Source organism: Anastrepha obliqua, chromosome 4 (assembly GCF_027943255.1).
Source record: "Anastrepha obliqua isolate idAnaObli1 chromosome 4, idAnaObli1_1.0, whole genome shotgun sequence".
Lineage (NCBI taxonomy): Eukaryota > Metazoa > Arthropoda > Insecta > Diptera > Tephritidae > Anastrepha > Anastrepha obliqua.
Window position 1 is genome coordinate 74365219 of NC_072895.1, and position 13182 is coordinate 74378400.

The following is a 13182-nucleotide window of genomic DNA, read 5'->3' on the forward strand; positions in this document are numbered from 1 at the left end:
TTTGCTTGTATGTGTTTGATAGCTCAACAAAATGTTATATGTACATATGTATATACATACATAAAATGCGAAAAAACAAAATGCAACTGAAACTATGAGATAGTACAAATTAATTTAAACTTGATATAAAAATTATGCATTTAATTGGAACTAATTGATTTAAGTAAATTATGTTTTCTTATTAATTTTACTTCTTGTTCCCCGCAAAAGTTCACCTTCAACATATTCGGTTTTCATTGGAGGTTTTAGTAGTATTAAAATATTTATGTATGTGGTTTTGTTATGTAGATAAGCAGCCACCGGCTTTTACACAAATTTTTTGTTTCTTATCAGCTCTTCAGTGTTTTATGTTTACATGTACTTTTCGTACGTTTCGTTATTGTTGTAGTATAGGTTTTCGTATACTCATTTATTATACTTTGTTTTGTTATTGTTCCACAATGTTGTCATCATCGAAGTCTGAGGCATAGTGTGTGTTATAGTGCATGAAATTTGACAATTTGGTGCAACGTATTTAATATACAGTGGTGGCCTTATAATTAGAAACGATGTGCTAAGAAAAATAAAATCACTGTGCATATTTTTGGAAGACGTGCACTGTAAATTATGAGCACCGTTATTCTTAGAATAGGCGACGAACATTGTAGTTAGAAAAGCACGTTGATATTTGATGGTTGATTCCTGAAAAAATTCACATTGTTTCTCTGATTGTGTTTCTTGGCTGGCCACCAAATTAGAAACGCGCAGTTTTTTCTTAAATTTTCTATATTTATCTTGGAGTTAGTGTTAAAGTAAGTATACTGAAAAAATCCATAGATTAGCTTTTCTAATTTTAGTTCATCTCAATTGTTAGAATGGGTAGGAAAAAGTCATGCTCCCCGAAATTGAGGGAGCTAATTGTACAGTGTTACAAAAAGGAAAAAATTTCAATGTCGGCTATCGCACAAAGGTTTGGCTGCTCCAAAAAAATGGTATTCGGAGCAATTCATTTGTACAAAAAAACGAGGAACTTTGAAACCCCAGCCAGGAGGCCTAGACCTCGAAAAACAACTCCAGCGGATGATAGGCATATTTGTAGGACCAGCAAGAGCAACCCTTTTATGTCTTCGCATGATATAAGAGCCGAAGTTGCAGAGCAATTAAACGTAGAAGTCTTCGCTCGGACGATAAGAAGGCGCTTACAAGAGGCGGGACTACGTGGGTGCATCGCACAAAAAAAACCGCATGTGTCAAAAAAAATATTATGAAGCGGTTACGATTTGCTAAGGAAATGCTCAAAAAAGATTCAAGATTCTGGAACAGAGTTCTCTGGAGTGACGAATCGAAATTCAATTTATTCCAATCTGATGGAAAAACATATATGATGCGCCCTCCAGACAAAGCTTTGGACCCCAGGTATACTGTGAAAACAGTGAAACACAGTGGCGGATCTATTATGGTCTGGGGAGCATTTTCTTGGCGTGGCGTGGGCCCAATTGTGCGCATTGACGGAATCATGGACCAACATCAATATAAAAGCATTCTGGAAAATGTAATGCAACCATATTCCTTTGAGAACATGCCGGTTCACTACATTTTCCAGCATGACAATGATCCAAAGCACACTTCACGGTTAGTAAAGCGTTGGCTTTTGAATCAAAATATTGATGTTTTGGACTGGCCACCGCAAAGTCCTGATCTCAACCCAATTGAGAACTTATGGGCAATTGTGAATCGAGATCTCAAGGACAAAAGTCCGAGAAATAATAATGAATTGTTTCAATTGGTGCAGCGAAGCTGGGAGAGCATATCTGTTGAAAGATTCCAAAATTTAATACAAAGCTTGCCGAGAAGACTGCAAAATGTTATAAAAAATAAGGGTTATCCCACAAAATATTAAAATTATGCTAAATTTGTTGAACTTTTTGAAGATATTTTTAAGTTTTCCTTGTCGTTTCTAATTATTTGACCAAGATGAATTTGTGTTTAGTATTAAGTATATTTTTTTTTTTAGGATTGTAGTAATGGTGAACATTTTTTATGTTAAACTGAAAGACTACTTGTTTTTGTATTATTTCTAATAAAAAAAATGATGTGGCGAAATAAATTTTAAAATTGTATTACTAAAATCAAATGCTGCTATCTCGTTTCTAATTATAAGGCCACCACTGTATGTACGTTGGTGGTAGATATTTTTTATATAAATAAAATTAAAAAATAACAATAAGTTGTCAGTCGGGGGCATAATAAATAAAATGATTATTTTGGCACATTTTTTTTTTGTTTTTGTTTTTTTTTTTGTTCTTCAACATTGCTTATTCAAAAGCTAATCCTAAAATAAAAATATAATGTACACAATAAATAACAAGCAGATTAAGATCTTGTTTATATTTAAGAGATCCAATGCTTTTTTACCAAAATGTTCACCACGAAAAGTTGTATAGACAATACAGGTACCAATGACGTGTTGAATATTTTGTGAGACATCCAAGTTACAAACTGGACAAGCGGTAGAAGTTGCTTTTTTAAAAGGCCTTATCCTCCGCTTGCTCGAAAGATCGAACTTATAGCATATGCAGACACACACGTCGTCACTGAAATAGTTGATTTTTGTAAGTCACAAACCAGGATACAAAACGTAAGATGTAGATTTTTCGCTGAGTTTAAAAATACCGAAAATTCTTTGACATTTAGTTTTTCTATAAACGGACCTCAAGGAAGTAGGAGAGAAGACATTTAGAGACTCCATATTCAAAGTTTGCGATAAATCTTTATATTTTTTAACCCAGTGTACACCCAGCGCACAGTGCGGCCGATTCCCGAAAAGCTGGCCAAAACTCAAAAAATTAAGTAATTGATTCAAAATTTCTTACTCGGGGGTTGTCGGGGTCGCTGATTACGAATTTGATCTTAAAATTTTGAAAATCCACCCCCTTCCACCCCTATTGGTCACCCCCTCACGTGAAATAGCGTATATTCTAGAAGATAATCAAGATGCATGTTAATTTATGTTTTCGGGGTCGCTGATTACGAATTTGATCTTAAAATTTTGAAAATCCACCCTCTTCCACCCCTATTGGCCACCCCCTCACGTGAAATAGCGTATATTCTAGAACATAATCAAGATGAATGTAAATTTATATGTTTTCGGGGTCGCAAGGTAGCAAGTGGTAGCAGCTGAATCTTGTTTTATTCAGTAACCATTACTTTTTTGAGTAACCTTTAATAGGTTTCAAAGCAGCATATGAATTTTATATTGGTATTGATATGTACTAAAGATTTCTCGTATTTTACTAACCTTCCGAAGATGATTCCATTTGGTTTTGTTCAATTTACTCCATTACAAAATCATTCAAATGTGTACAACTTTCACTATTCATCGACAGTAATATGATGCTCAAACGAAGGCCACGTTGCTACTGAAAATACAGAGGATACTTAGGGTACAGGACGTTGCTATGAACGGTTTTCACTACTCAAGGCATTACTGTAGCCAACCCAAAGACAAAAAAACTCTATCTAGAAACTTTTTTTTCGACTTTTGGCCAGCTTTTTGGGAATCGGCCGCACTGTGCAGCGTACACAGTCTCTTTAGCAAGGATATGTGGAAGTCTCGCATTTGGCAGCGAAAACAGTACAAATCATAATACATATAATATATAATATAAGGTTTCAATGTGGATCATGTAATTCGGTGTGTTTGCAAGCAAACAAATCAGTTTTTGAATAAAGAAACGCAAAAGTTTCTGTACCGGCTCATATTTATTTACACCCCAAACCTGTGCACCAAAAAACATAATCGATCTTGAGCACGCATCAAAAATTTTTAGTTCTTTAGAAATGACAATTTGAGGGTTATTTATATATTTTAGCCATGTAGCATTTATTGTTGTTTTAGAGTCGGCAAGCGGTGTAAAACAGTATGTAGTTAATCAATACACCAAGATATTTATATTCATTGACTGTTTCCATAATTTCATTGCGCAACTTCAAACTGTAAGTTTTTATATAAATTTATCGCATATTAGGCGCTGCCCCAATGTCACATACACATATGGCCATGAAAATAGGGAGTTTATTAAATGAACGTGAGGGTTGGTCATACGGAAAACTAAGTTTTTAAAATGAATAATAACAGATATTCACTAACCACTGTGTCCATTGTATTCGAATTGGCATAAAATTGAAAAACCTACTGCAAGTTTCTGTGGGAGTGGAATACCATAGGGCCATAAGCCCTTCTTATTCCCTTCTTTAAATCTCCCCAAAAGATTTTCAATGGGGTTTAGGTCGGGTGACTGGCCTGACCAATCCATAACTTTAACATCCTGAAATCATTATGTTGCTGTCACCGTGCTTGACTGTTTTTGTTTTTTTGTGAACTGCGGTAAGCACTCTTGTCGTTTAGAACGTCGACATTTCGCCCAGCATCATTTCCAAATAAATTTATTTCTTTTCAGCGCTCCAAATTATACCATTTTTTATACTCTCTGGTCCACACCATGGCTTGTGCTCTTAGCAAAACTTTTCCCCTTAACTCCGGTACGGATTTATTTGAGAAAATATTTGTATGTGGGATGGATTTAAGGGGGTGGTAGGGTTTAGTGCTAAAAAAAAACACTTTTTTTTGAATTTTTTACAGAAATATGGCTTAAGATACTTTAATAAAATCAGTTGCATGTTATTGTACATCTTTTGAATAAGTTTTTAAAAAATATTAAAATATTAATAATAAAATATTGACAAATAAGCCCATGACAGAGTTTTTTTGGAGATATGTTTTTCGAGAGGTGCTCTGCGGTGCCAATCGGCATTCGTCGTAGAATCATCTGAAACTAAAAAAGTCGAATTTTTCAGTTAAAGTATGACGTAATGCACACCCAATCTGAAGAATTATCGATGCTCCGCATTCGAGGTAGAGTGCCTACAAAGGCTATAACTTTGAGAGTTCTGCTCCGATCCACTTAAAATTTTGACACAACATTCTTGAAATGATTTACTATAAGATGAGTGAAGAAAAAAAATTCGATTTTGTGGCCTTACCCCCCCCCCCCCCCCCCCCCCCCCCCCCCTTAATTTTTGGTTGTTGAGAGTAGCATGTCCAATTCATTTATTTCTAAAATATTAGTGACATATGCAGTCTTACGATGACTTCAGGTAATTAGGATTGGAAAACAAAAATAAATTAATAAAAACAAAACACTTCATCCGCTCCTAGGGCAAACAAGTGCATGACGTCTCTCATACGTCAAATGTACCAAAGGGGTTAAATTAGCTTGTTTCAGCAGACGAACTTTACGATCTATTCTGCCTGGTAGGTTCATGTTATACAACGTCACTGCACAGTTCCCGCTGATACTACGTTGCTGATTTCAGCTGCAATGGCCTTTGATGACTTAAAAGTATTCCTCTCGGCAAGAGTAACAATTAAATCATCAGTAGTGCAAGTCGTTTTCTTATTGCCACCACGTCGTTATGTGGATTTTCTGGGCTAAGGGGTATTTACAACAAAATTTTTGGACCCTCCCAGTGACTCAGCGATACATTTGCACGATTTTTTTTGTTTTCGAAGATTGACAAGCCTCTGATCTTCAACTGTGCATTCAATATTTTTCACTTAATTTATTAAAATGCAAAAGTTGTCCGCAAAGTACCTATTTTAGTGACCGCACAAAATTACACTTTATAAAAATAACTGAATCCGTGCAACCAATAACGCCACTTAATATAACGGGTCTTTTAAATTCACAGTTAAATTCACAACGAAGTATTTATGCATTCGTAAAAAAAGCGAAATCTCAATAATGGCTTTAATTTTTTCCTAGCGGCACAAGGAAATCGATAGATAAAGGCAGCGTACCTATTTTAATGACCATATGTGTAAATCTATAATGAGCTAATGCAATGTGGATGTTTGTGTAATTGACGTACATATGTATATATCTAGGTGCTTATACTCATATTATGGCAGTCGTGAGTGTTTGTACTTTGGCATATCAAGTGCATAGGAAAGATATTCTACTGATTTCTTAGTGCTTGCTTAGAGTATATTTTTCTTTCTATCGCAGTTGTCAGGCCTACGTTACCTCAATGACCTGGATTTACCTCAATGACGGTAGTTACTCCAGCAGTTATCTCCAAAAGTTTTGGTGGAATATTTTACGTTATTACAAAAATACTAATCACATAATATTTTGTAATTGGAGAGGTGAGACGAACAACACAATCCAAGATGACGGGACGACTGTGCTCAGCAAGCAGTTCCTACAGGGCTGGCAGGAATTTGCTGGAGACTAAGCCATCTCTTAGGCACGTAGGAGGCATAATGAGATCCGTACATATACACACAATCACTGGACTTCACGCAATCACGGGACATTTATCGAGAGTCCTTACCACCTTCATGAACTCTTGCTTCCCGAATGTCATTGTAATGTCATGTAGTCCAACCGACCATTGCAGACGAAGAGTTTCAGATGTAGCACATTCAATGTGTTGAAAAAACTTTCAATTTTTGTGTTCCACACTATAATGGACTTAAGGGCTCAGTAGCAGGCCTTAAATAATAGGACTATGAATAAGTTCGTGCGGTTTTACAACAGATGGCGTAACTTGATAATTATTCCATCGATCCACATTTCCAAACATTCATTGGAGAGCTACTGTCGTAAGGCACAAACGTCAGTATAAGTTTTTTATTTGAAGCGTAAACAACAATATTTTTACCACACTTGAAAATGTCGAATTTCGTGCCAAATAATGTGTTTTTAATATGAAGAAAAAAGCAGCCGAAAGTCATCGTATCTTGGTGGAAGTTTATGGTGAGCATGCTCTAGCTGAGCGAACGTGCCAGAAGTGGTTTGCACGCTTTAAAAGTGGTGATTTTGGCTTGGAAGACAAAGAACGCGAGGGTGCGCCGCCAAAGTTCATGGATACCGAATTGGAGGAATTGCTCGATCAAGATCCGGCTCAAACGCAAGAAGAGGTTGCAAAAACTTTGGGAGTTGATCAATCAACCATTTCCAAACGTTTAAAAGCCATGGGAATGATCCGAAAGGTAGGCCATTGGGTGCCGTATGAATTGAAGCCAAGAGACGTTGAACGCCGTTTTATGGCATGCGAACAACTGCTTCAACGGCACAAAAGAAAGGGTTTTTTGCATCGAATTGTGACTGGCGATGAAAAGTGGGTCCATTACGACAATCCAAAACGTCGGGCAACGTATGGATACCCTGGCCATGCTTCAACATCGACGTCGGCGCAGAATATTCATTGCCTGAAGGTTATGCTGTGTATCTGGTGGGACCAGCTGGGTGTTGTGTATTATGAGCTACTGAAACCGAATGAAACGATTACGGGGGATGTCTACCGACGACAATTGATGCGTTTGAGCCGAGCACTGCGAGAAAAACGGCCGCAATACGCCGATAGACACGACAAAGTTATTTTGCAACATGACAATGCTCGGCCACATGTTGCACAAGTGGTCAAAACATACTTAGAAACGCTCAAATGGGATGTCCTACCCCACCCGCCGTATAGTCCAGACCTTGCGCCATCCGATTACTATCTCTTCCGATCGATGCAACATGGCCTGGCTGACCAGCACTTCCGTAATTACGATGAAGTCAAAAAATGGATCGATTCGTGGATTGCGGCAAAACCGACCGAATTTTTCACAAAGGGAATCCGTGAATTGCCAGAAAGATGGGAAAAAGTAGTAGTAAGCGATGGACAATACTTTGAATATTAAATTTGTAACCATTTTACGTCAATAAAGTTTCAAGTTTCGAAAAAAAACCGCACGAACTTATTATCATTCATCGGCAATCTTAATGCTATATTAACACCTTCACAAGATTTGTACCCCGAATATTCGGTTGCCCATCTCTACGAAGTGCTGAAGTGGCCTCGTAAGATTAATTACGCTGACTCTGGTTCATTGAGGATTTTATGAAGGTTAAAGACCTAAGTTTCCAGACGAAAAATATGTTTTTAAAATAACATTTCTAACAAATTTCCCTCAAACTTCTCCAATCCTTGACATCGATGAAGCTGCACGATTCCCTGACCTTCCATGAGGTGATTTCGAAGGCAAATATGTTTTGGATGCTGTAAAAGACTAAATGCTTAGATATTCACAATATATATATACAAATTGCCCCCACATAAGTTTCCAGACGAAAAATATGTTTTTAAAATAACATTTCTAACAAATTTCCCTCAAACTTCTCCAATCCCTGACATCGTTAAAGCTGCACGATTTCTTGACCTTTCATGAGGTGATTTTGAAGGCAAATATGTTTTGGATGCTGTAAAAGACTAAATGCTTAGATATTCGCAATATATATATACAAATTGCCCCCGACGCATGGGCCGTTGGAATCAAAACGTGACCTCGGTTTGTAATGCTACTACAAACAACAAGGCACCACATTGAAATTTTTTTCCGCATACTTGGCGATATTTAATATTATTTTTTTGCTTAGTAAAAACAACCTGCGTTGGAAAGATCAGGTGGAGAAGGACTTGGCTTCATTTGGTGTGTTCCCCTGTTTCCCCCCTTGGTTCCGCCCCTGTATCAGAACGACGCTTTAGTGCTACGTGCGGAGTGCCATACTGGCACTTCAATCATTTCACCTACCTACCTCAATTTTGTTTTTTTTTTAATTTAGTTGGTTATTCCGATTTTTTTAATTTTGTTTTATTTCATTATACATGTATTAATTAATTTTTTTTTTATATTATTTCATTTTGTTTTTGCTTTCATTTAACTAAATTTTTGCATTATTTTTTTTTTACTGTATATATTTTTAATATTTTAATATAATTGTTTTTGTTAATTAATAACACCGCTTTACAATAACAATATGCAAATTAGTAAATTGTAAACATCTCGAACAGTTTTCTATAAAAAAATTAACTCGATTTTCGTGATTAGTAAGCGGTTCTAAATAGGGATTGAATAGTAACATCCGATGCGCATTTCTATTTTTTCCCCTCTCGCTTACTTTCTCTTTCTCTCTCTCTCTCAACTAGCAGAAAACTAATATGCCTCTCTTTTGACTATTCCAGGATGGTGAAGGCATCATAATGCGAGCCGGACGTAGTTCAGTTTTGCCCAAAATGGGTCTGGAATCGCCCACCGTAAGTTTGAAACCCACAACACATATGGATAGACAACAGTTAGATACATTTAAATTAAAAACGCCATAACCATATAATTGCATATTTTAGAACATTTAACATAAAAACTCAAATTCAGCATTAACCAATACTAATTACATTGCTCGTATTATTTAGCAAGTGTGGCAAATTAAAAAAAATGACTAAATTACCAAATTCGTATAATTATTCCTCTTAATCATTAATACAGATACATACATATAAACCAAAATATATCAATTTGCAATAGAAATGACAAAATTAATAAAAACTGGTAACTGGCTGGAAAACAGTGGTCAGAAATAGCAAACGAAGACACTATCAACTCGTACATAGATGTTGAAATAGAAAATTGCAACATGCACTCGCACATAGCCACACATCCACCCACTCACATCCACAGTTATACGTACATATGAATGTGCTGAATTAAATGTAAAGCATTTTTTAGTAGAACACAGCCTCAATACAGATTTTAGATAACAACAAAGAGATTTACTGTTTATTTAAAAATTATCACCAGTTATTCTAATCAGAAATATTTTTTGAAATACATATGCATATACATATATAAACCGAAAAGAGTTAGTTGAATTAAACAAATTTTGCTTTGTTTTGTGTCTTCCCTTTTCTACGTTCAACAAAAAAAAAAAAAAAACAATTAAAAAATCATACATGCAATCTTCACCACTCACTTTGCATCTCCTCGCTGTATGTATGTATGTATGTTTGTATGACTCTTTGCTTATCTCTTCACCAAAAACATTGAACAACGGGGCTCATCAACGCGCGTTATCAATGCAATTCTTTTTAAACTCAATGAACTCGAAAACTATAAAAATACATACATGTTTTAATCAATTTATATCTACAAAAACCTACTAAATAATTGGTTTAACTATTTTTCCATATTATCCTATTCGAAATATAACATTTTTCAAACAAATTTTTATTTTATTTTTTTCAATTATTCGAACTCAACACTAAATAATCACGAAACAAATGTTTCACTCATCGCCCTTCACATTTCACTCAAAACTATGTAATTAATATGCAAAAACATTAATAAATTCAACAAAACACGCAAACAAATCAAATCCAAAATGTTCACTCATAAAGAAATTGGAATATCTGAATCTTGTAAGTAGTGACCTCCATAATAAATGCAGTAAAATGCATAATTTCGTTTAGTTTAATTTTTAATTTTGCACGGCTTTTATAAAATTGTATCAACGTGTAAATAAATATTTGTGTTTGAAATTGTTTAAAAAGATAATTTGTAAATATCTAACTTAATTTCTAATAATTTTTTTTTTTAATTCAACTAAAAATGTTTATTACTATTTCTTTTTGGTAAATCATAAATACTCTTACAACATTCTTATCCAGTAGCTTTAAAATACATACATAGTTTCAAAGAAACTTAGCTTTTTGATGTAAAACATTTGCTTTGATTCATTTATTTGCACTCCTTTTTTCCAAAGCCGTAACGAACTGAAAGTCTATAATTTTTTAGGGATGATTTACATAGACACAAGAAACATGAGCCTGAATTCAATAGCTTGTAACCGAAGTAAAATAATCTGAAGGTTCTAATTGGCTAATCCACACAATTTATCTTTTATTCTACTTACTGGTATTGAATTCTAAAAACAAATAAAAAATATAAAAAAGCAATTCGCCCTTTGTGGCACGCTACTGTCAAAAACTTAAAAGTAATTTTCCACATTTTGGGCTATAGTGGCCGCGGTCAGTATGGACAACCCTGAGATTCTGAGAAAGCTCTTGACAGACAATGGGAAATGAGTGGGGGCATTGACTTGGTGAAGAACTCATTGCTTTTCCTTTTACAATTTTTGTAGTTTTTGCCATATTCTTTAAGAAGTTCAACTAGAATTTAAAGGTAGTAATCTCCACTAATAGTTTGACTTTCAGGAACACAGTGAGGTGCATGTACCAATACAAATATCTCAGCCATTCTTTTTCATTATATTTACAACTAACTATTTTCTTATTTAATGTATGCATTTTTGAATATATGCACATTTCTTAGTTAAATTCATATCTCATTTCACATCACATTTTATTTAAAAATCAACGTGCTTATCGATACGTATAGGGTGGGCCATGTCAAATTTGCTTTTTGAATCGGCTATAAAAAAAAAACTTATCAATATTTTTTCAAACTTTTTTTTATTTTGAAGATTGAACATTGTCATTTATGAATGAAAAATAATATCGTTCAAATGACTGCCACGACTCGCTTTACAGTAGGCCATTCGATCAACACAATTTTTAAGCACATTTTCGATTGTTTGGGTTCCAATTTCATGAATGGCAACTTCGATTTCGTGTTTTAAAGCATTAATCGTCTCTGGATGGTTCGTATAGCATTTGTCCTTAACGTCTCCTCACAAAAAATAGTCCAACGGGCTTAAACCCCAGCTCCGAGGCGGCCAATTGTTATCGGAATTTCGGCTGATTTTCAAAAACGGTAGCCAAAAGTTCTAGTGTAACTTTGGCAGTGTAACAAGTTGCACCGTCCTGTTGAAACCAAATGCCGTCCATGTCATCCTCTTCAATTTTTGGAAACAACTCGTTGCGCATGTCACGGTAACGCTCGCCATTTAGTGTAACCGCGGCTCCTCGCTCATTTTCGAAAAAAAATGGCCCGATGATGCCGCCAGACCAAAAGCCACACCAAACAGTGACTCGTTGTGGATGCATTTGCTTCTCTACAGTAACGTGTGGATTTTCTGAGCCCCAAATCCGACAATTTTGCTTATTGACGTAGCCACCGATGTGAAAATCAGAAAGAAGAAGAAGACTCACCACTTTGGAAATAGGTTTTCAATATTTCCCAATTTTGTTCAAGCGTATAGCGTCCCATTTCGTAAATGTCAAACCTTTAAGTAAATTACGAACACATTTGACATGTTATTTGAGTTACCATTCTCAAAAAAATAGGTGGTTCAAAAAGCAAACGCTATATGGCCCAACCTGTATATATCATTTCTTTTATTTCTCAAGAGAAAGAGCTAGTCACTTTATTGTATTCAAAAATTAACTATCAAATAAGTAAACGAAAAAAGTAAATTATTTCAACGAACTGGAAAAACCAGATTTATATTTTTCAATAGCTGCATTACAATAAACATCACTAATATACATATTAATTTATCTATTCGCATTAAATACAAAAGCAATAAATTTTTTAGTAATTTCTCTTTAGCTTTCAAATATTCTATCTACCACATCTCTCACTGTGCTCATCCTTCGCTCACGTTTGTCATCTGCTCGATTTTGAAGCACTTAATTCATTGGCATTTCTTTCTCTCTCTCCCTCTCTTACTTCATTTTTGTTGTGCACAGGCCACACCCCATATGCCCACTAAGCGTCGTACAGTTGCGCGTAAAGTGCGTCCACAGTCCGTCGTTGAGAATTTGAGCTTAGGTCACATACCCGATCTGCTTGAATCACCATCCTCACATCGCTCCTCATCACAACTTTCGCCGCGCGATTCAAATGGTACAGGCGCTAGCGTTGCTGGCACCACTACTGGTAGTGGCAATGGCATGGATGATTTGGGTGGTGATGAATGCGGCGACTCAATAACAGAACTGCCCAGCGCATCGTTTCAACTGCAGCACTTGGTTAAAGGGCGTCCGAAACGTGCAAAAACGCGTGCGCCTTCACGCCCTCTGATTGCGATGGACAATAGCGCCGGCCCGACCACCAAAGAGATTGGCGAAGGTTTGGATTTATTCTTTCGTCCTGGTTCGGTAACACCTACCACATTGACGCCACTCATTTCACCCACCTCTGAAGAGTGCAGCTCACTATCGTTCGTCGACAGTCCGACAATGAGCCGCGATGGCAATGGTCATTTAACATCTGAGGAGACTACACCCATATTGGAGGAGCGTAGACCCATCAAACTAGATCGGCAGTCACCATTGCTGAAGGGTAAATGTAAACGCACAAAACGATATAAGTTACCACGAATATCTACTTACCCATCTACATTTCGTTCTATA

General features: G+C 35.9%; 1 protein-coding gene across 12 annotated transcripts in view; it reads left to right on the forward strand.

Annotated features, from left to right (window-relative positions):
* Positions 1–13182, forward strand: part of LOC129243448 (F-actin-uncapping protein LRRC16A) — a 140085-nt gene that overhangs the window by 115604 nt on the left and 11299 nt on the right. For 6 of the 12 annotated variants that reach the window (XR_008582316.1, XR_008582315.1, XM_054880486.1 and 3 more), the window contains 2 exons: positions 9055–9126; positions 12517–13111. Coding sequence is in view for 8 of the 12 variants with exons in the window: in XM_054880486.1 (XP_054736461.1) it covers positions 9055–9126; positions 12517–13111 (667 nt within the window). In the remaining 4 variants the exon portion in view is untranslated. Of the gene's footprint in view, positions 1–9054; positions 9127–12516; positions 13118–13182 lie in introns of all 12 variants that reach the window. The other 6 variants (XR_008582314.1, XR_008582313.1, XM_054880484.1 and 3 more) reach the window with 1 other exon arrangement.